Genomic DNA, 23,237 nt, shown 5'->3' on the forward strand with positions numbered 1-23,237 from the left:
AGTCTTTCTTACAATGCCTGATGAGTTTGGAGATCACCTGACAAGATCAGAGACCATTTTTCTCCAGAATACAGCACAGTATTACTTGCTAAATATTTGGGCACTAAATTCACTTTTGGAGGAAGGAAGCTTGAATGAATGTTTCACGTGTAGTTCAGATCGTTCATTTTCTCTTGCTCTGTCAGTCTATACAAACTCTGAAGCAAGGCTGAAGCATTGCATTATTAAAGTGATTACAAAAAAATGCAATTTTACTAGTCCAACTAGTTCCCGTGTGGCGTACGGCCCGCCCTTAGACTGATCAATAGCTAATAACTTGTGATTCGCGAATAAATGGTTCTTTTGAACAGTAATTCAGTCCAAATGATTCTTTGCGAAATTACTTTTGGTTTTAATGGTAAAGTCTAAACAACTCTGCTGCTCATACTGTTAAGAATAATGGGCGAACAATATCACAACTTGACACACAAAAAATGAAACAATATGGAGCGCGTGCAATACTTTTAACTAAAACGTATCGGTGAATCATTTGAGCTGATTCAATGAAAACTGTCCGAACAAACCGATTCGCTAAAATGATTCCCAATGCTAATACATTGATGGGTAGAATGACAGAAACATTTTTTTTTTCGTAATATATTTCGTCTAACAACATATAATGTTTTCTATATCTATTTCCTTAATAAATATTTAAGGGATAATTGACTGCGTGGAAAATGCACGTTCTCTCTCTTCCTCGTTTCAACTCCCCAGAAACTCACTGAACCTGATTTCACGGGACAGGTGCCTTTTTAAAACGGCAGAAGACGGTCCGCTGAAAGAGGAAGACAGGGTTATGATTATATCTCCATTAACAGCTCTCCACAAGTTTGTGCAAGTTTCATGACCCACTATGTCAGTAAACTTGAGCAAAAACGGACCCGCGCTTACAGACGCTTATAATGAAGTGGTGAACGGGAGAACGGCCACAAACTGGTAAGATAGCTACAACTACAACTGACAAAGTCTATGGTGATGAATAAAAAAACTGATTAATAAAACATATTTTCTAAGACTAATGAGACATCTTAACGCAGTAAATTCATATAACGTAGCTTCAAATGAGGTATTGCTTCTTAAGAAATCTAGGTAGCCTATTACTTAACTCGTGCTCAAAAGATAATTATTTGTTACTTAATGTTTAATCTGTGGATGATTTTGCACGTTATAGATGTTTGTTGTCATTTGTAGTGGTTGTCTAAAGTCATTTTGTAACAGAAGGATCCTGGAAACAAATAAACTGTATTTGTTGATTATAGGGTGTTGTTCACATATGAAGGCAACAGTAATGACATTCGGGTGGCAGGGAAGGGAGGTGAGTCAAATTGTTTCAAATAAGTTCTTAAAGAATGCAGGTAACAGTGCCAAGAGAGTGATGTCATTCTTTGTTTCTTTGTTTCTTTTTTTTGTCCTATTCGATGAGTCAGCAGCAGTTCACAGTTACAAATGCTTGTGTGTTTTCTCTGAATGTTGCATAGATGGTGGGCTTGAAGAAATGGTGGAGGAACTGAACAGCGGCAAAATCATGTACGCCTTCTGTAAAGTGTTGGACGCCAGCTCTGGAGTTCCCAAGTTTGTGCTCATCAACTGGGTACGAACTGACAAAAATGTCCAAAACCAAAAGTACTGATGAGAACATGTTTACTCAACCTCATGTTCCAGACTTTGGATGATCTTCAAAACACAAATTAAGATTTAAAAGAAACCTGAATAGTTTCTGCGCTTCGACTGAAATTCCAGGAAACTAAAATAAAGATCGAGAAAGGTCATAAAGGTTTTGATCATATAGATCTTATAAAGCGACAGTATCTCTTTGCATAACTTGGATTAAACTACTTGGATTCATATGGAACTATCCCTTACTCAGCTTATATTTTACAAATCATCTTTATACTATTATTTGGTTTCAGACTGGCGAGGGAGTCAAGGACGTTAGAAAGGGTGTTTGCGCCAATCACGTTCATTCAATGGCCAATTTTCTGAGGGTGAGTGTAAGATGCAGCTTTTGTTAGTTACATTAGGGTCATGTAATTTCATTCACAGCCAATTTCTCATTTTAAATGTGTATTTTATGAAAGGGTGCCCATGTGACCATCAACGCCCGATCAGATGATGATGTTGAGCCTGCAGCCATCATGGAGAAGGTGTCCAAGGGCTCGGGTGTCAACTACAACATCCACAAAGAATCAAAGCAGAACAATAATTGTGAACCTCCTGGACGTGTGGTGAGGGAAGCGATGAATTATGTCAATACCTAATATTTATAGAGGCTTTGAATGTCTGCATGTTTGCCTTCCTATTCCAATGTCTTTGTTCCCACAGGGTTCTGTTTATAAAAAGGTCAGTGCTTTAGATGAAATCCAGAGTACGGACAGAGACAACTTCTGGGCTAAGGCTGAGGTAAGGAAATGCTACGGCAAAACACAACGCTTTTATCTCCTCATCTGGTCTTTGTTGTCTTGACACGTTCTCTTCCATCTCCTTTATCAGCAAGATGAAAAGACTCGCCGGCAGGAGGAGCGCAGGAAGGCAAATGAGGAGCGGCAGCGTCTGGAGAAAGAACAGAGAGAGCATGATGCTCGAGAGGCAGACGAACGAGAACGAAGTCGGAGGGAGAAAGAGAAAGAGATCAACCAACAGAGGCGAGTGATTTCGTGTCTGTCCAATTTATATCATCAAAACAGTATATACACTACCATTCAAAAGCTGGGGCCAGAAATATATTTATACTCTTAATCAGCTAGGACACATTGATTTGATCAAAAGTGACAGCAAAGACCTTTTTAATGTTACAAAAGGTTTGTTTTTCAAATAATGCTCTTCTTTTGAACTTTCAACGAATCGTCAAAAAATGATTTTCCACAAAAATATTAAACAGCACAACTGTTTTCAACATTGATGATATTAATAGCATATTAGTATGAGTTCTTAAAGATCATGTGACACTGAAGACTAGAGCAAGGATGCTGAAAATTCAGCTTTGCGTTATAATTTTAAAATTATAGTCAAATAGAAAACCTTTTGATCAAATAAATGCAGCCTTAATGCAGCATAAGAGAGCTCTTTCAAAAACATTAAACTGTCCTAAAACTTTTGCACGGTAGTGTATATAGTTGTAAAGTTGCTATGGCCATATGTGTCTGATTAATGACTTCCTACTTGGTGTCTCACAGGCAGTTTGAAAAGAAACAAGAGGCAGAGAATAAAGAACAGGAGCAGAGAAAATTGGTAAAATGATGACTTTCCTTCAATACATATGAACATCAAAAAATTATATTTAATATATCATGTGAGTCACTCTTGATTGCCTCGTTGTTAGAGAAAGAGCAGAAGGAACACCAGTCTCCTGTCAAAGCAGGAATACTGCGATCTGAGTCTGTGCAGAAGGCCAACGTGAGTTAACCTTTGATGAGTCAAAATAAATCCAGCACAACAGTGAGCACCCACACTGACAGTGTCCTTGAATCTTAAAGTATATTTCCCATTGCTTTTCTCCATAGAGATTTAAAAAAAAAATCTTTAGGAAAGAGTTCTAAGCCATGTACAAAACCTCAGAGATGAATCACTGGGTTAAAGTAAAAAGTAAATGAAAATCAGACCATTTTTATATGATCAAACCAAATACACTTTCCAGCATTGTGAATTATGTAATAAAATATAAAACAGTTGTATAATATAAAAATATTGACTTATTGTGACAGGTTGTATGTGTAAAAACAATATATTTCAGGTTTTTATGCAAAATGGTTATGCTTATCAGGTATTTATTTGGTAATATATAATGAAAGTACAGTAAAAACAGTATATTCTGAAATATTATTACAATTTAAAATAATGGTTTTCAATTTTAATAGTCAGTCTTCAGTGCCACATGATTCTTCAGAAATAATTCTAATATGCTGATCTGCTGCTCAAGAAACAAGAAACATAAACAGTTGTGCTGCTGAATATTATTGTAATACATTCAATTTTTTTTTTGCAGTACATTCAAACCATGATACCTTTTTTCAGGATTCTTTGATGAATAGAAAGTTAAAAAAAAGCTTTTATTTAAAATAGAAATAATAATAAATGTCTTCACTGTCACTTTTGATGATTTTTTTGCATCCTTGCTGAATTAAACTATTAATTTCTTTCACAAAAAAATCTAAAACTTTGAACAGTAGTGTATATAATCATTGGGTGCTCAAGGGAGGTATGTCTTGGAGGATTTACACATTATCATTAAAAAACAAGTTCTTTAAGGAGAAAATAAATGAGAATTTACTTCCGGAATCCTAGTGTTTTCCTCTATTGTATGTTGAAGAGTAAGTAAGAAAGGCCATGAAAGAAATATTCTACCTTTTTTCAGGAGGCAGCATCAGTCATCTCTCAGCGATCCATCAATCCCAGGGAGCTGTTCATGCAGAAGGAGAGAAGTTTGGCCAACAGTGCAACGACTTCTTCAGCCACCCGACCAGGTAAAAGAAAACTCCTGTCCAACAATTCATCAACTTCCAACAAACCTCATATATAAAACATGCGCACAGTCCAGAGCCTTTAATCCTAAAATTCAGAAATTCATGTCTTTCCCCTCAGGTCAGTTGAGAAGCCCATTTTTATCCCAGCAAGCAGTCAGTGCAGAAAACCCTCCCAATGAAAGCAGGTCTCAGCCCTTATCTCCACTTCGCCCTGCGGCAGCCGCCTCGGTTTCACATGTACCAGCTCCAGTCTCTCCTGTGCGTGAAACTACTGCTTTCCCAGTAGAAAAGGAAGGTGAAGAAAAGCAGCAATCCTTTTTGTTTCTGTGGTTTGACGTTATATATCAGTTAAGTAATAAGCTGCTTTATGTCTGTCTTTCAGACCCCTTCTCTGGTGATCCATTAGTATTTGAACAAGCCCAGGGTTCTGAAGATGAATGGAATGGTATGTTTTCTCTCTATAATGCTTATTAACGTCACTCAGTGTTATAATTCTGCTTGAAATCTTATTTACTGTGTGCAGATTCAGGTGAGGAGGGATCGAGCCCTGATGCTGGGAAGCAGCAAAGTTATGATCTAAACGACATCTACACGGACGTCCCCTCAAATGAAAGTCTCTATGAGAACGTTAACCAGGTTGGTACCCTTTCATGTCATCCAAACCTTATTTTGACATATTTTATGTCGTAATAATAATACTTCAGTAGGGTATAAAATTAATGTACTGTAGATTTGGATGTCACATAAATATCATTATTTATTGTATTATCTGTAGGCTTTCCAAACCCATGCTGGTGAGGAAGAGGAGACAGGCGAAAACCAGAACATCTGTGCAAGAGCACTATATGACTATCAAGCTTGTGAGTGGTTTTATTCTAATGTATTATCTACTATATTTCATTTTTATCATAAATTAATCATATAGAAATATTTAAAAGTTTAATAAATCTAAATAAAATATATATAATTATATAATTTATGTTAACAGTAAAGCTAGGCCTGATTAACCCAAACATTTTTATTTAAATGTTATTTAGAAAATAAATTACTTTACAGTATCTTTTTTTTAATTAATGAAGATGTGGTAATAAAAACATCAATTCATGCATTGTATTTTCTTCTCTGTTTCCCATTCAGTGGACGACACAGAGATCACCTTTGACCCGGATGATGTTATCACAGGGATCGAGATGATAGATGAGGGCTGGTGGAGAGGTTACGGTCCTGACGGTCACTACGGAATGTTTCCTTCTAATTATGTTGAGCTTCTTTAAGTCTTCAGTAACCAGTTAGAGGCAATATCATTTGACAAAATGATTGTGGTTCATTAGTGTGCTTTGATGGTGTTACTGGGTGTTTGGAAAAACGGCTTTCTTACTTTATCCACAGGGATGTGCAGAGTTCCTCAGGGGCAGTGCTCAAATGTAAAATAGGGGCAATGTAAAAAAAATAATAATAATAATAAAATGGATAGGTCAAAAGCTTGGATGCATTACTATTTTATATTTTTGCAAGAAGTCACTTATGATCATCAAGCCTGCATTTATTTGATCAAAATTTTAATATACTTTAAAATGTTTTGCAATGCTGATTTATTATCCAAATAATGTTCAATAAAAGTTTTATGTTATTTTCATGTTGATTCACGTTACTTCCTGTTTTTACAACTGATTAAGGTGTTTAAATAGACACCGAAACGTCTTGTTGAGCTTTTTATATTCCAGTGATTTTAATAAAAATTTAAATTTTTGCTATCCATCGTCATTCACTTCACAACAAGAGGGTATGGAATACATATGTTGCTGACGTCTAACTCACGCGACGCGATGGATACATAAACGCCTCTTCGACGTCATCAACCCGATTCTGGCAGTTTTTAAGGAAGAAGAAGACATGGCCGCAAGGTTACTGCTAAGAAGCGCCGTCCGGGCCGCTGTGACCCGCAGGGCCTCTCCAGCGGTCGCGCTGAGCAGAGGGATGGCGGCGGGAGGTCAGTCTTTTATCACGGGCTGTTTTTAATAATCGAAACACGCCGCAGCATCATCTAAGAGGCAGTTTGAACGCGTGCCAAGGACGCGATGCCTTCCGCGGAGGTCGATGCGCTTACAGCATAGGAAGTCTAAATAGGAAAACATGTGTTTAAATATAATTACTCCTGTGATATTTTACGATAATGTGTTGTTTTAGAGTTTTAATGTGGATTGTTGAGATATATTGGTTTGGTTTTAAAAAGAAAACACAAATGCGTTATGTCGACTGTTAGCATATAGGCTAGTGTACAGATACAGAAGTAGACTCTGAATCGTTAAAGTCTTTTATTTGTAATTTTTCACGCAGGTATTCCCACTGACGAGGAGCAGGCAACAGGACTCGAGAAGAAGATTATGAATGCTATGAAAACAGGCACAGTATGTATTATGATCTGTCAGAAAGCTGTCAAACTAAATGTTTATTTTTTCATCAAATAAGGACAAATTCATTCAAAAATTTAATTCTGTCATTATTTATTTACCCTCATGTTTATCCAAACTTGCATGGTGTTAAATTTCCTCTCAAAAAGTGATTTAAATGACAGTTTTTTTTCCCCATACAACTTAAAAGGTCATGTTTCTAGGACTCATAGAAGACAAAAGTTTTCAGTTATACTTGTTTATATGGTGCATTTTGATTGGCCTCATTTTAAGTTTAATGCCAATGTCATTGTGAAATTACATGATGGATCTCCGAAAGCCATTTTGACCAAATGTCAAATTTAATGGGTGCCATATTTGATACTAATATGCATACATGAATCTTGAACACAACAAAAATGTGAAAATAAAATAAGTTTATTTTCCTGTTATGGAAATGATCTGCATGAAGGTTAATTTTTGTGTGCGTTCCACAAAAAAATAAAGGTTTGCAATGATTCAGTGACACAATATTAATATATTACTTTGGTAAGGAGTAAATTTTATTAGGTGATGTTTCCCTGGGAATCGAACCCATGACCTTGCGGTTGCCAGTGACATGGTCTACAGGAATTTTAGTCCTGTAAAGGACAATTCAAATAAATTCCTGGATATGTGTATTATTAAGTCATGATCTCTCTGGGAATTAAACCCGTGACTTTGTTGCTGCCAACGACATGCTCTACATTGGTTCTTTAATAGACATTAAAAACAAATTCCAGTGCATACATTTTATTAGGCCATTTTTTTCTTTCCCTGGCAATCGAACCCATTACCTTGGCATTGCCAAAAACATGCGATACAGGTTTTCTAATGCTTTCAATTTAATTTCAAATAAATTCCAGGATATACGTTGAATTAAATTATGATTTGCCTGGGAATCGAACCCATGACCTTGGTGTTACAGGGATTCTAGTCTTTTTAAGGACATTTTAAACAGACTCTCTAAATTGACTAATTTTATGTTCTTCCATTTCCCAGGATCCTTACAACATGCTGAAGCCCAAGGAGTATGCTGGGTCAAAGTCGGACCCTCATCTTGTACCTTCCATCACCAACAAAAGAATCGTTGGCTGTGTCTGTAAGTTAAAACTATTGATTCTAGGAACTTGATGTCATAGGTCATTTTGTTAGAGGTTATATTAAGTGCGTATGTATGTGTGTCTGTCCAGGTGAGGAGGACAACACTGCTGTGGTTTGGTTCTGGCTTCATGAGGGTGAAGCCCAGCGCTGTCCTTCATGCGGCTCTCATTACAAGCTAGTGCCTCATGAGCTTCCTCACTGATCCTGCTGCCTCCATCACAGCATCGCATCCCAGAATTCCAGAGACCTCATGACCTCATTCATGTTTGTCTTTTTGCAAAGAAGTACAGGAGGTGTAACCTGTCCTCCTGGTGTGGGACACAACATTTTAACAATTCCTAAAATACAGTTTACTTAAATTATTGGAGTGTACTTTTTGCATTTGGTCTGGTTACACCTAATAAACATGCTTACTCTGACTTTGACTCTTGTGTTTTAATTCAAATTCATTAAATTCTGGTTAAAAGTCTGGACACGATTAACTGAATTTGTCTCACACGACCTTAAAAATATTTTCATTCAGTGCTTGAAATAGGTTTTGAAGACAAACGTAAATTGTTCCATATGTACAGGTGCTGGTCATATAATTAGAATATCATCAAAAAGTTGATTTATTTCACTAATTCCATTCAAAAAGTGAAACTTGTATATTATATTCATTCATTACACAGAGACTGATATATTTCAAATGTTTATTTCTTTTAATTTTGATGATTATAACTGTCAACTAAGGAAAATCCCAAATTCAGTATCTCAGAAAATTAGTATATTGTGAAAAGGTTCAATATTGAAGACACCTGGTGCCACACTCTAATCAGCTAATTAACTCAAAACACCTGCAAAGGCCTTTAAATGGTCTCTCAGTCTAGTTCTGTAGGCTACACAATCATGGGGAAGACTGCTGACTTGACAGTTGTCCAAAAGACGACCATTGACACCTTGCACAAGGAGGGCAAGACACAAAAGGTCATTGCAAAAGAGGCAGGCTGTTCACAGAACTCTGTGTCCAAGCACATTAATAGAGAGGTGAAGGGAAGGAAAAGATGTGGTAGAAAAAAAAGTGTACAAGCAATAGGGATAACCGCACACTGGAGAGGATTGTGAAACAAAACCCATTCAAAAATGTGGGGGAGATTCACAAAGAGTGGACTGCAGCTGGAGTCAGTGCTTCAAGAACCATTACGCACAGACGTATGCAAGACATGGGTTTCAGCTGTCGCATTACTTGTGTCAAGCCACTCTTGAACAACAGACAGCGTCAGAAGCATCTCGCTTGAAAAAAAAAAAAAAAAAAAAAGGACTGAACTGCTGCTGAGTGGTCCAAAGTTATGTTCTCTGATGAAAGTAAATTTTGCATTTCCTTTGGAAATCAGGGTCCCAGAGTCTGGAGAAAGAGAGGAGAGGCACACAATCCACGTTGCTTGAGGTCCAGTGTAAAGTTTCCACAGTCAGTGATGGTTTGGGGTGCCATGTCATCTGCTGGTGTTGGTCCACTGTGTTTTCTGAGGTCCAAGTTCAACACAGCCTATACCAGTAAGTTTTAGAGCACTTCATGCTTCCTGCTGCTGACCAACTTTATGGAGATGCAGATTTCATTTTCCAACAGGACTTGGCACCTGCACACAGTGCCAAAACTACCAGTACCTGGTTTAAGGACCGTGGTATCCCTGTTCTTAATTGGCCAGCAAGCAAACCTTAACCCCCTGACATTGTGAAGAGGAAGATGCAATATGCCAGACCCAAGAATGCAGAAGAGCTGAAGGGCCACTATCAGAGCAACCTGGGCTCTCATAACACCTGAGCAGTGCCATCGACTGATCGACTCCATGCCAAGCCACATTGCTGCAGTAATTCAGGCAAAAGGAGCCCCAACTAAGCATTGAGTGCTGTACATGCTCATACTTTTCAGTTGGCCAAGATTTCTAATAATCCTTTCTTTGTATTGGTCTTCAGTAATATTCTAATTTTCTGAGATACTGAATTTGGATTTTTCCTTAGTTGTCAGTTATAATCATCAAAATTAAAAGAAATAAACATTTGAAATATATCAGTCTGTGTGTAACGAATGAATATAATATATATTTCTAGAAAAGACCTTGAAGTAGTGATTCATGCACTAATTTCCTCTCGACTAGACTACTGCAATTCACTCTATATTGGCCTACCTCAATCTACACTTTCCCGTTTACAGATGGTTCAAAACTCGGCAGCTAGATTGCTGACAGGAACTAGGAAAAGAGACCATATCTCCCCTGTCCTTGCCTCATTGCATTGGCTTCCCATAAAATTAAGAATAGATTTTAAGATCCTTCTTTTTGCATACAAAGCATTGCATAACTCGGCCCCGGATTACATTTCTGATCTTGTAAAACCTTACACAGCTGTTAGGCAATTAAAGATCTGGAGATCAGTTACTTTTATCGGTTCCTCGTTCTCGCTGCAAATCAAAAGGTGATCGAGCTTTCTCTGTAGCTGCCCCAAAAGCTCTGGAATGGTCTACCCTTGAGTATTAGGGCTTCTCCATCACTGGATGTTTTTAAAACTAGCTTAAAGACATATTTTTATACCTTAGCTTTTGAGTGATACTGTTTATGTATTTATATTATTTTATTCTTTTTATGTATATATAGTTGGTGTTTATGTATAATTTGTCTGTTGTATATGATATTTGCTTTTATCTCCACTCTTTTCTATTTTAAATCATGTTTTACTGTAAAGCACTTTGGATCAGCTACAGTTGTGTTAAATTTGTGCTATATAAATAAACTTTGACTTGACTTGACTTGACTTGACTATAATATACAAGTTTCACTTTTTGAATGGAATTAGTGAAATCAACTTTTTGATGATATTCTAATTATATGACCAGCACCTGTATACATTTCTTTACAAACCTAATATTTTAATTTGAACAATGGTTATTTAATAGTTTCAATGTGGAAAATGGTAATAATAAAGTTTGTCCGAGCCAGTGTTATTTTAGTATTGTTTACTATTATAGTATAAGGTCATTTTGAAGTGGCATTTTTTTTTTAATGTTGTCACTTTTCATTATAAATTTAGTTAGGTCATTTTGTAGTAGTGTAGTAATTTCTTTGTGTTCTGTCATCGTTATTTTAATTTTTTATTTCTCTATAATTTAGCTTTAATTCATTTTTAAATTCCAACATTTAGCTTTTTAATTCTGTTATTTCTAATTTAGGTATTTTAAAACAAAACTTTTCCAATTTATTCTAATTTGTTTTGTTTTAATACATTCTTTTTTTTTTTTTTTTTTTTTTTTTTTTTTTTTTTTTTGATGAATAACATGTTCCAAACTTTTGACTGCCATTTTAGATCAATTTTGTATAAAATATATTTTTTAACCTTGGCGTCCCCTTGATGAATGATGCTTTTCTATTTGTATTGCAGTTCTATAATTTGGAAAGGTTGTTGTTGATTCATGACTTATAGGTTTCATTTATTTTTTTGTTTTTATTAAAGTCCTTTCACATATGGATTGCCATAAAGATGTCGAACTCCCAATAGGAAGTTCTGTTTGTTTCTGTATTTGCGCTTTCTTCCTGTGTCCACAAGGGGTCATTTGTTTTTAAGAATGACAAATGAAGAGCCTTTGGGAAGAATGCAAACATAGGTGCCATAAAGCAAGATTATGCTCTCACTTTGTTATTTCTGTGCTGCCTTAAATGTCAAATATCTAACATACAACTACAGTATTTTATTAAATAATCTGCTTTATGTGTGTGATAATATTGGGAAGTCTTTATATAATTTACTCTCTCTCTCTCTCTCTCTCTCTCTCTCTCTCCATATTAGTTCATACAGTGTCTTATAGTCCCCAGTTTTTGAATCTTCTAATGCAAGTGACAATACAAAAATATATTGTGTTTCAAGTGTTAAATATATTTTAACACTTTATTTTCAATATTATTATTATATTAGTGTCAATTATTCAGGTAATTAAAATACAGATTGCATATTATTGATTTGTGATATATCTGTAAGTCAAGGATAATATTCTGTCTTGTAGAATGTCTGAGCAAATTGGCTTTTATGTCTGTTCTTCATATGACAAAAAATTAAAAAATAATCTTGATTGCCTAATGGTTATTAGCATAATGGAATTCATCAACATGAATTTCCAAGCTGCCGTTTCAGCCTCTCTCCTGTTTACTGCACCTACCTACATTATGTTAATCATTTCATAAGCATTGCAGGCACACATCACTTTGTTTATCGCTTTGAAAGTCATTATAATCAATGCATCAAGAGATTTTTTCCACAAATGTGAAAACTGCCCTTAGCGGGTCATTTATGCCTCCTGTCTTGTTTCATTTTACTGACAAGAAAAACTGAAAGTGAGATGTTATGTGCAATTTGCACATAATTGCCAACATTTGCTGAGGCAGACTGTGAAAGTGAGGAAATGCAACAAGCGAGGGAGATTTTCTGTGCGTTGCTCAGTTGAGCTGTTAGACATTGTGGCATTGTAAAGAAAAAATTCACTGCATTTTTTTTCTTTCTCACTAGAGTATCTTCCAGAACTGGCAGTCATTTATATTTGCAGTAGTTGAGTTTGTTTCTTCATCAGAACAGATTTGGAGAAATTTAGCATTACATCACTTGCTCACCAATGGATCCTCTGCAGTTAATGGGTGCCGTCAGAATGAGAGTCCAAACAGCTGATAAAAACTTCACAATAATCCACAAGTAACCCACATGACCAACATCTTCTGAAGTGAAAAGATATGTGTTTGTAAGAAAAGAAATCTTTCATTACGGTATTTTAACTTTAAATAGTAACATCCAGATGGATGCTGCACACTGGTGGTGGATGAGGAGACACCCCCCTCACAATGTAGAGCGCTTGGAGTGCTATATAAATGTAATAAAAAAATAAAAATAAAAAACTCCTCCTCCAGTGAAAAAGTAAGAAACTAAGGTTGAGGGTGAGTAAATTTTATCCATCTTATTTTAGGGTGAAATATAACATAATGTCACTGAACTGTACAAAAAGGGGTTGTTGAGAAAATTTAAAAGTCAAGGCAACATGATGCACTGAGATTTTTCAGTTCACTCAACAACTGTCTTAATAAATTATTCATGCTGCAATGCATGCTGGGTGCTCACAAACCCTTAGCAAACCAGCAACTGTTTTGTTTGTTCAGACCTCGCAGACAACTCTCAGACAACAACCAGATTTGTTAGAACAATATTTGGAAGAACACTGTTTGTCTAACATGCATTTTTATGTAGATTATATGCAAAGTAATTCTTCGGCTGTGTTGGAATGACAATGAAGCTATTGCTTGCTACATACTGCACAGTATATACTGTATACTGTCTACTGTTTTTAAATAGTAAGCAAGACAGTATGCATTATTTCACCCTAAATGTTTTTTATAGTAGCATTCTACATTATCACATGACCACACTACATTTGTCACATGACCTCATCATATGTGATTAATCCAGCAATTAGCTTGTTATTTTCATTATTTTGGGGTATTTTTTTTGTGTAAATGTCATAACATTTGTGGCCCAATAAAATGTTGATTCACAAAGGTCAATGGAAATGGAAGGTCAAGTCGAGTGCACTGCATTGTGGGATGTAGTATACCACACACTAACTCTGCACCTGAAATTGTTTCTTCAATCATGAACAAGTATGTTCAATTTATTGAACATAGTATGTGAAAAACAGTATGTAAGGCAAGTAGTATTTCCAAATTAATAGTATTCATAAAACATTATCCAAAAATAGAGTTACTGTTTCCAAGATTCTGAAGTGCACATCTGATGGACACTTTCCCATGAGGCCACAGAAAAGGAACTGTGAATTTCATTGAATCGACGGAACTGACACTGGTCACATGACAATGACTACATGATGGATGTATGTACATCACTCATTTATATTATATAGAACATACACTGCATCCGAAATCGAATACTTCCCCACTACATAGTATGCAAAAAACTGTATGCCAAAAGCATAGTGTGTCAGGATGCATAGTATTTGAAAAACGGTAGGCGAAAAGTACCTGGATGAGCTATTACATCCACTAAGATTCACACTGAAGTGTGCATTCAATGGACACTGGATACTATCCCATGAGGCCATGGGAAAGGATTTAAGAATGGCAGTGAAGCGATGTATTTGATGCTGTGACAGTATATAGGTCACGTGACAGTAACAACATGGTGGATGTAGTACGTCTGAATTTCATTCATACTATCCATATTAATACTATATAGAGCATACTTTTAAGCAGTCACAAAGTAAGTTAAAATTCAAATGCATTACCTACTCAAACAGTATGTGATTTTTTGGACACTTTTTATATATAGTTGTTTAGAAATGACTATTTCAACAAAAGAACTTCAAACAGTATGTAACCTAATTTTATTTAATAGCACATTTTACATTTTAGTAATTATAGTATGTTATTTCATTTGAGTACTTGAGTACAATATCCAACAATTTGCTTACTATGCACAGAAGCCTACACTAATTACGTTAACAAGTAAAGTGGCGTCATTAAACATCATTTTGGGAGGAGTACGCCCATCTAATCACCTCCACCTCTTCCTGTTATTAGCTCTTTCGGCATCCCTCCTCCTCCTCTTCTCCTCCTTTTGTACAATTTTGCCTGTTATAGGGGTGCAATAGGAGTTTGAGTACATTATACTCTTTGAGCCCCTCTATATCAGACAGCAAGCCAAATCTGTCACTTACGCTAAGACTATATGAGCACACAAACTCGTGAACTTTGGATTAAATGTTGCCTAAATCATTTTTACAGTGTAGTAGCAGTTTTACCATATTTACAATTTCCCATGCAACTTAACTTAAAGGGATAGTTCATTTTGGAGAGTATCACATAAACAACATATGCAAAATATGTATGCGGATACGTTGCTTACACTTTGATCTGAACGTAAACAACGTATCCGCATACATACGTTGTTTACGTATTTGATACTCTCCAAAATGCCGCTATAGGGTGACACGGAGGAGACTAATTGTTAAATAAAGTTGTTATTTTTGTTTTCTTTTCACACAAAAAGTACTCTCGTAGCTTCGTAAAATTACGGTTGAACCACTGATGTCACATGGATTATTTTAACGATGTTCTTGCTACGTTTCTGAGCTTTGATCATATTAGGATCCTTGCTGTCTATGGGAGGGACAGAGAGCTCTCGGAATGCATCAGAAATATCTTAATTTGTGTTCCGAAGATGAATGAAGGTCTTACAGGTTTGGAACAACATAAGGGTGAGTAATTACTAATTAATGACAGAATTTTTCATTTTTGGGTGAACTAACCCTTTAAAGTTACACTTATGTTTTTATGTGTATGAAAAGATCTCGAGGTTAGAAGTGAACTATCTTCTGATTATCCTTTTAGAAGCGTCATCTACATAATGTGACCGTCCTTGCAGCGAATATCGTTCCAATGACGGCGACCCATGACACGTAATGAAAGCGATGAGAGCTGTAATGAGATAGATGAGGACGTTTTGCCCCTCTTTAGTGGGCTGCCCATCACATCTGGCTAAAGATGATTGAATAATACCGCTCAGTACTCCAGAGTGAGCGCTGCATGTTCTTAGAACCTGATTTTACCAAGTGCACATGTTCCTGGATCAACATCTTTGTTGACCCTGGAACAACATTGTGAATAACCAATCAGATTTGAATAACCAGTTTAGAGTTTTTGTGAAGTTAAGGCTTACAATCTTTGTTTGGTGCTTACATCAGTGTCATTCATCTATCATTTCCTCTGATTTTAGGGATTACTTAGGGGTTAAGGTTAGGTTTAGGTGTAGGGATATCTGGTCAAGATTACATTTTTGGATTAAAATGTTGTTCCAGGGTCAACAAAATATGTTGACCTAGGAACACATCTAACTCAGCAAAATCAGGATGTGCCTGCATGTTCCAGCGCAAAATGTCTGACAAAAGCCGAAGCTCTGGGCGTCCAGTAGCTATGTTGTAAGATTACAGAGAGGTTAAGATAAAATGATGTGAATTTCAAGCGGACATACATTTAATGTCCATCCCTTCTCTTTGAAATCTTTTTTAACGTCCCCCTTGACTCGTTAGCGAATGAGAGCTTGCCTTTAATTAGTCTCTAGAGAGGAAGAGAAAGTGTTGAGCGATATATTGCCATTCTAACAGTGAAAAAACATCTATGTCACTGACGAGGAAGCATTAGTCATTTCTAGCCTTTCACAACTGCGTAAACAAGGTTGTTCTTTGTGATTCGAACAACTGCGTTCAATATGATGACGGTAATGTTATATAATAGTGCTTCCAGAGTCATCTTAACAACAGGTGCACGGTCTCACAGAGAATACATGTGTTTCCTGAGGTTACACGTCATGGATGTTTCTTGTCCTCAGATAGGGCTATACATCGTTCTTGATAGGCTAGACCTCTTTGAGTTATTAATATTTTAATAGCTGTATTGTCTTCAAGCCAAAAAAGAGCTCTCGGTGTGCTACGCACAAGTCATCTCTGCTTTTCAATTCTCCACTACTGTTCTGCAATTCTTTGGAAGTGTGGAAGGGGAGAATTTTAAATGTACCCGAGGAGACCAGCCAAAGACATTTGGCAGGCGGGGTCCGTCACAGAGGGCCACGCTTGACACACAACGCATCTCAGGACAATAGTCTATGATTAGCACTGTGCTTATCTGCGCAACGCCGTCTGCCATTAGTGTGCTGCAGGGGCGCCGTCTCCATAGCAACCAATCTGCCTGAAGTCCAGACCCCAGTTGTGCTTGTCAAAGATCCACTCAGAAACCTCTATTCACCGTTTTCTGCCATGAAAGCCCATTTAAGGTTATTATGACCGTTGTAGGGGGTGGGGGTGATTGCATAGACCTCAACGTGATGTAAAACCTCACACTGACTTGATCCGTTTGCAGAAGATTAATTAACCTGTGTGACCCGCGCACAAATGCTTGGACGTGAACCTCACTCGTAGTCTGACACCTGCCACTTGATATTTTCAGACCGGCGATGAACGAAAGGTGGAAAGTGTGAGCACATTTCTCCACCGACGCATGTTTTCGACAAAATCAAAAAGGCAAGAGGTTTAGACAATAAGTGGCGCTAATTCAATCGCCATGTTTGCTATTGCTAACATGTAGGGTTAGTGACTTCAACAAACCCTTAAGCACATTCGTCATGTAGCTCAACCCACAACATTTATGCTATACAGACATGAATGATTCTTTAAATCATGCCTCTTCTTAAGAAGAATGATGTGCTATTGGTTTTTAAAACAATCAGATGTATGATTTTAACCTGGCAGGTGATACAATGAGTGAAAAAAACCCCATAGCCTTAGGGGCCTGAGGCATATCTAGAGACCACAATATCATAGAGACTTTATAGGCACAGTGAGCAAGTGCTCAGAACACCATAGCAACTGCATAGCAAAATGTTACAATCACACAGAACCTGAGTAACCATGTAGCAACTGCATAGCAGCGGTGCTGGTAGATTACTTGCAAATTGTAGTCCATTACTGATTCCAAATAACATGACAAAAATAGAAAAGTAATTAAATCACACCAATTATTTACATACTATTGCAATACATCCAGCATTGTTTTAGCTAATGCCGTTTAGAATGCACGTGGTTATCACACACCGTTCATGTCTATTTTTGCTGCACATTCATTGTTTCGTCTCTTTGTATTCCCGCACAGGTCTCGACAGCACAGCTGTGGTGCTGGCTGGTGCTTGACTTGCACCCTGGTTGAATCATCTCAAATTTAAGCGCATTCTACTCGGATGCTCCAAAAATGAGGATTATCAAGTGCAGACTCACAGCCTGTCTCCTGCTCCGAGGGCACCTGGGTCTTTTTGCAAGCAACTTTGCTCAGGGAGAGCCTATTCAGAGACATCTGGTTTGCTGAGGAGTTCTGATAAAGACTAGTGTGATCTCAAAGGGAGATAAAGCCCGTGAGAATTGCAGTGCGCTGAAAGACTTGGCAGCCCTCTTTACCCCCGGGCATCAGCTCAGGCACCCGCTGTCACACCATTATGACAGGAGATTCTTTATAATTGCCCATTTCACAAATGGCAGATAAGGTGTGTGATATAAATTGGTCAGACAACTTGAAATTTCACTGGAAAACTTGGTAGAGACAGAATTTCTTAACGTTTACATTTGATGGAAAACATTTCAGGCCATTCACTGCTCTCTAACCTCCTTGATTTTACACTTCTTTAATTGGCCATTTAATGATTTCCTAAATCTAATGATAATATTCTATATAGAAATACTTGTTAAACTGTCACCTAAATGTTATTTTTAAATAGAGAGTTTAAATAGAGTTTTTAAAGGATCGCTCAAATAAATCTTGCTTATAAAGAATTTTATAAAAACTGATTAATTTACGCTGAAGCATTTTACTTTAAATGTAAAAAGAAAAACATACAAAATGCATTTATTATGAGTTTATCCTTCCCTAAAAATTGCTTTAATAAAAATATTAACTTGTGGTAAAATATTAATTTGTTAACTAATAATATTAACAAACTAATAATAATATTTTATGCAAATTAGAATTAAAAAAGACTACAAGTTAACCCTGTTGCTTTCACATTTACTCCTTTTAAAGTATTGAAACATTCCATAAATAAAATAAAATCATAATGACATCATCCTCTCTAGTTGTACAATTTAAAATCTTAATATGTATAGGTTATACATAGACAAATATACAGATATACTATAGATATATAGATTTTTTATGTTTTTGAAAGAAGAGTATTATGCTCACCAAGGCTGCATTTATTCGAGCAAAAGTACAGTATAATAAAATAAACTATAAACAGTAGTATTATAGTATTATATTTTATAATGTAAATTATTCTTGTAAATTACGATTTAAATGCTACAATTTTAAATGCAATTTAAAACATTAACTTATGTTAAGATATTAACTTACTGGTCTTGCTGACTGAACGTTAGATTGAAGAAAGGATGATGTCATTGTGATTTTATTATATGATTTTATTTATGGAATATTAAATTACTTTTAAAGGGCAAATATGATGGCAACTTGGTTGACTTTTAGTCTATTTAATAATATATTGTTCTAACTAAAATCTAAATATATACAGATAGAATAAAGACAGAATACATGCCAATGCATTTCCACAGATTTTGTTAAAAATGTTAACTGACTGATTCATGGTAAAGTATTTATGAAAAAAAAAGATTAAATAAAAAAAAAAAAAAAATATATATATATATATATATATATATATATATAATATCGATATATATATATATATATATATATATATATATATATATATTTATAAAAGTTAACTAATATTAACTCAAATTAATTTATTAATAAAATATGCAATTTTGAACCCCCCAAAATTAGTCTTTTTCTTTTACTTTTCTTTACATTTTTTAGAACTCTTTTTAGAAGTTTGCTTCATGGTGATATCCAAGAAATAAAATACATGTGCTCACTGAGCTGAGAAAATATCAGCCTTATCATTTCAGCTTTGCTGTCAGATAGGGTCAACAGAAAGACCATTTCTTTGTGGCTAATTTGAATGCTACATTTTTATTGAGAGCATACTTGAGCGCTTGCTGACCTTTCTTTGAAGAGGTTAAATGGATTCTACATGAATGATCACATTAAGAGGGAAATAAGAAGGGAATTAACTTTTAAAGAGATAGTTCACACAAAAATGAAAATTATGTTATCATTTGCTCACCCTCGTGTCATTCCAAAACTGTACAACATTCTTTAGTCAGTGGAATGTAAGAAAAAAAAAAGATATTTAGAGAAATGTCTCACTAATGTTTTTCATCCATACAATGGAAGTCAATGGGCACCAAAACTGTTTGGTTACCAGCGTCTTGAACATATGACAAACATATTGTTTGATAGGATGGATAATTCATTTTTGGGTACTTAAAGCCATTTCTTCTTGTCAAAATATGAGTCCATAATCCGTAATGATGCTTCCTCCGGTGAAAAAAGTCTTTCCCCTGTTATCCCCTAACTAACAGTTTTGGACTGTTTTAGCTTATAATCAGTGCTTGATTGTGCATATTTCTCTCCTTATTTAGACAAAATGACTTTTCCACTGAAGAAAGCAATATTATGCATGGAGGACACTTTTGAAGTTAAAAATGTCTTAAAGATGGAATTACTTGTGAATTATTGTGATATTTTTATCAGCTGTTTGGACTCTCATTCTGACGGCACCCATTCACTGCAGAGGATCCATTGGTGAGGAAGTGATGTAATGCTACATTTCTCCAAATCTGTTTTGATGAAAAAACAAACTAATCTATATCTTGGATGGCCTGAGGGTGAGTAAATTTTCGGCAGATTTTCATTTTTGGCTGAACTATTCCCTTAAGGTTACAATACATGTATAAAGTGTGGTGTTTTAAATCATTTACAGTTGTGACCTCATCAGCTGGCACCGTGGGGCAGCGTTGGTTGCTAATGTCGTATTTGTGTCGGTGTGACACCACGGGACGAGTGTGCCAGGGCTGGATCCCCTCCCACTCCACTGGCAAGCAATCCTCCATCATCTTCTGCCATCTGGCCTTTGATTAGATCACCACAGTTTTTCTTTTTTATTACAGTCTTTCCTTTCCTACTGAGCCTGAATGCAACTACCATCTTTTTTATATCCCCTTTGAGATGAAGCACTACGGGACTGTAATCTACTGGCTGGGCTTGTGTATAAAACTCATGAAATAAATCATGTGGCTTAGTGTGACATCTGACAGGATGCTTTTGGTTTTGTGCAGCGCCAAAGACTTTTGAAAAGTTGAAATTTACACAGCCTGCCCAGTATGTGAATAAAATGAACAACATTCATATAACTGTTCAGGGGTAAACACACATAAACTGCACATCTGAAGTGACATGGCAGGGGCAAAAGTGATCTCTGATTAATTATGCACTTTTTATTAAGCTTTTATCAGAAATGACAAGACATGAGAGGACTGCACACAGTCTGTCAGTCTCAATACATCTCACGTACATGCAATACATGCTCTAGTTACATTTATTCATAGTGGAAAGACATAGGGGTCATTCTACATTATACAACGGGTGCCATCCTTCCCTATCTTCTCTTTACTGTATCAACATATTTTGATACATTTTATATTAGTGATGTCAAATGAATAATCGTGATTAATCCAAAATAAAAGTTTTTGTTTACATAATATATGTGTGTATATTGTGTATATTTATTGTATATATAAATACAAACACTTGTATATATATATATATTTAAGACAAACATGTTATGTTTATATATTAAATATATATATATATATAATATAAAAATATAATATATTTATATATATAAAAATAAATATATAAATGTATATACATTTAAATATTTTCAAAGTATATACTGTATGTGTGTTTATTTAAATATACTTAATAAATATACACAGTACACACACATATATTATGTAAACAAAAACTTTTATTTTGGATGCAATTAATCACGATTAATCGTTTGACAGCACTATTTTAAACAAAATTTATGGAAATTTAGTTTTTACCTGTTTATCTATTTTTAGATTTAAAAAATTAAAATTAGCCTGTTATTTACTCACCCTCAAGCCAGGTGTATATGACTTTCTTCTTCCAGATGAATCCAATCGAAGTTATACAAAAAATTGTCCTGACACTTCTAAGTTCCATCATTGCTGTAGGCAGGTGTTTCTGTTTAACAGTCCAAAACACTTAAAATAAAGTGGATGTATCCGTAATAAAACATGCCACACACGGCTCCGGGGGGTGAATGAAGGCCTCCTGTAACGAATCTGTGCATTTTTGTAAGAGAAATAACCATATTTCAAATGTAATAAACATTTCTCTCTCGCTTTATCTAACTATGGTACACGGAGGCCTGGTTTTCCTTTGCTAAAATAAGTAAACTTTGCTTCCTTTGCTCTTGTAAACAAACTCGTGAGACTAGCATATCTCAGAGGTGCTCGCGCTGCGTATATGTCCTGCATCAACCACCGGAAGTGAGAGAAAAGTATTTATTACGTTTGAAATATGGATATTTTTCTTACAAAAACGCATGGATTCGCTACAGGAGGACTTTGTTCATGCTCCGGAGCCGTGTGAGGCACATTTTCGTATGGATGCATGCGCTTTTTTTTTTTATGTGTTTTAGACTATTAAAGACAAACACCCACCCCACCCACTGCAATGATAGAGCTTGGAAAAGCCAATTTTTAATATAACTCTGATTGGATTCGTCTGAAAGAAGAAAGTAAAATACACCTAGGATGCCTCGAGGGTGAGTAAAACACAGCCTAATTTTCATTTTTGGGTGAACTAACCCTTTAACACTGAAAGTCAACCATACATAAATCATACAAATCATAATGACATCTTTCTTTTTTTCAGCCTCATATTTTATATTTTATGTTTACCAAGGTTGCATTTATTTGATTAAAAATACAGTATGATACAATTACGTAAATTAATATTATGAAATACAATTTAAAATTACTTTTTAAATAATAAATTTAAAATTTAAGTAAACCTTATAAATTACATTTTAAATAATTAGTAATTTATTCTTGTGATGGCAAAGTTGAATTTTCAACAGTATTGAATATGCTGATTTGCTGCTTAAGAAACATTTCTTATTGTTATTAGTGTTTACAAGTTTTTTCAGTAGTATTTGATGATTAGAAAAAAAACAGTAATTTAAAATTGTTTCTTTGTGCTTACAGTCTTTTTTATCAGTTTAATTAATTATTTGATTCTTTGTGAATTAAAGTATTTTTTTTTATTTACTTTTTAAAGTTTGAACAGTAGAAATTAATTTGGCATAGATTTAGTCTTAATTCAGTTTTTAAATTCTAGTTATAAAAATACAGTATATCATTTTAAAAAGAGAACAATGCTATTAAAAGTAGTAAAAATTACCATTTTTACATTTTAAAGTAATGAAATATTCCATAAATTACATATATATATATGAGAGCCCTTCAGGGATTCTTACAGTATGTAAATGTCAGAGACACTCTGTAGTTATCATCAGGTCACAATACCAAGCTAGATGACTTAAAGGGACATGCCATCCCACATTATGGCTCCACATACTTAACTACTGACCAATTAAAATCATTTAATGTGGTATTGCTTCCAGAACTCAT

The 23,237-nt window shown here is 35.3% G+C and overlaps 2 protein-coding genes across 3 annotated transcripts; both read left to right on the forward strand.

Annotated features, from left to right (window-relative positions):
- Positions 1–675: 675 nt before the first annotated feature.
- LOC109110202 (drebrin-like protein B) lies at positions 676–6,251 on the forward strand. 2 transcript variants are annotated; one of them, XM_042733080.1, is made up of 15 exons: positions 690–975; positions 1,299–1,354; positions 1,518–1,630; positions 1,950–2,024; positions 2,118–2,264; positions 2,362–2,439; positions 2,530–2,681; positions 3,213–3,267; positions 3,358–3,432; positions 4,391–4,499; positions 4,618–4,794; positions 4,882–4,944; positions 5,023–5,135; positions 5,275–5,359; positions 5,637–6,251. In XM_042733080.1, exons 1-15 carry the CDS (start codon positions 893–895, stop codon positions 5,771–5,773), a joined length of 1,518 nt encoding a protein of 505 aa, XP_042589014.1. In that variant the 5' UTR covers positions 690–892; the 3' UTR covers positions 5,774–6,251. The 2 variants fall into 2 exon arrangements, with proteins under 2 accessions (XP_042589013.1, XP_042589014.1); XM_042733079.1 differs by having other exon boundaries at positions 676–975; positions 4,618–4,944.
- Positions 6,252–6,327: 76 nt separating this feature from the next.
- On the forward strand, positions 6,328–8,451 carry LOC109110201 (cytochrome c oxidase subunit 5B, mitochondrial-like). The gene is made up of 4 exons (XM_019123244.2): positions 6,328–6,489; positions 6,837–6,907; positions 7,931–8,030; positions 8,122–8,451. The coding sequence occupies exons 1-4, from the start codon at positions 6,393–6,395 to the stop codon at positions 8,232–8,234; spliced, it is 381 nt and encodes a 126-aa protein (XP_018978789.2). The 5' UTR covers positions 6,328–6,392; the 3' UTR covers positions 8,235–8,451.
- Positions 8,452–23,237: the final 14,786 nt, after the last annotated feature.

Source organism: Cyprinus carpio, chromosome B10 (genome assembly GCF_018340385.1).
Source record: "Cyprinus carpio isolate SPL01 chromosome B10, ASM1834038v1, whole genome shotgun sequence".
Taxonomy (NCBI): Eukaryota; Metazoa; Chordata; class Actinopteri; order Cypriniformes; family Cyprinidae; genus Cyprinus; species Cyprinus carpio.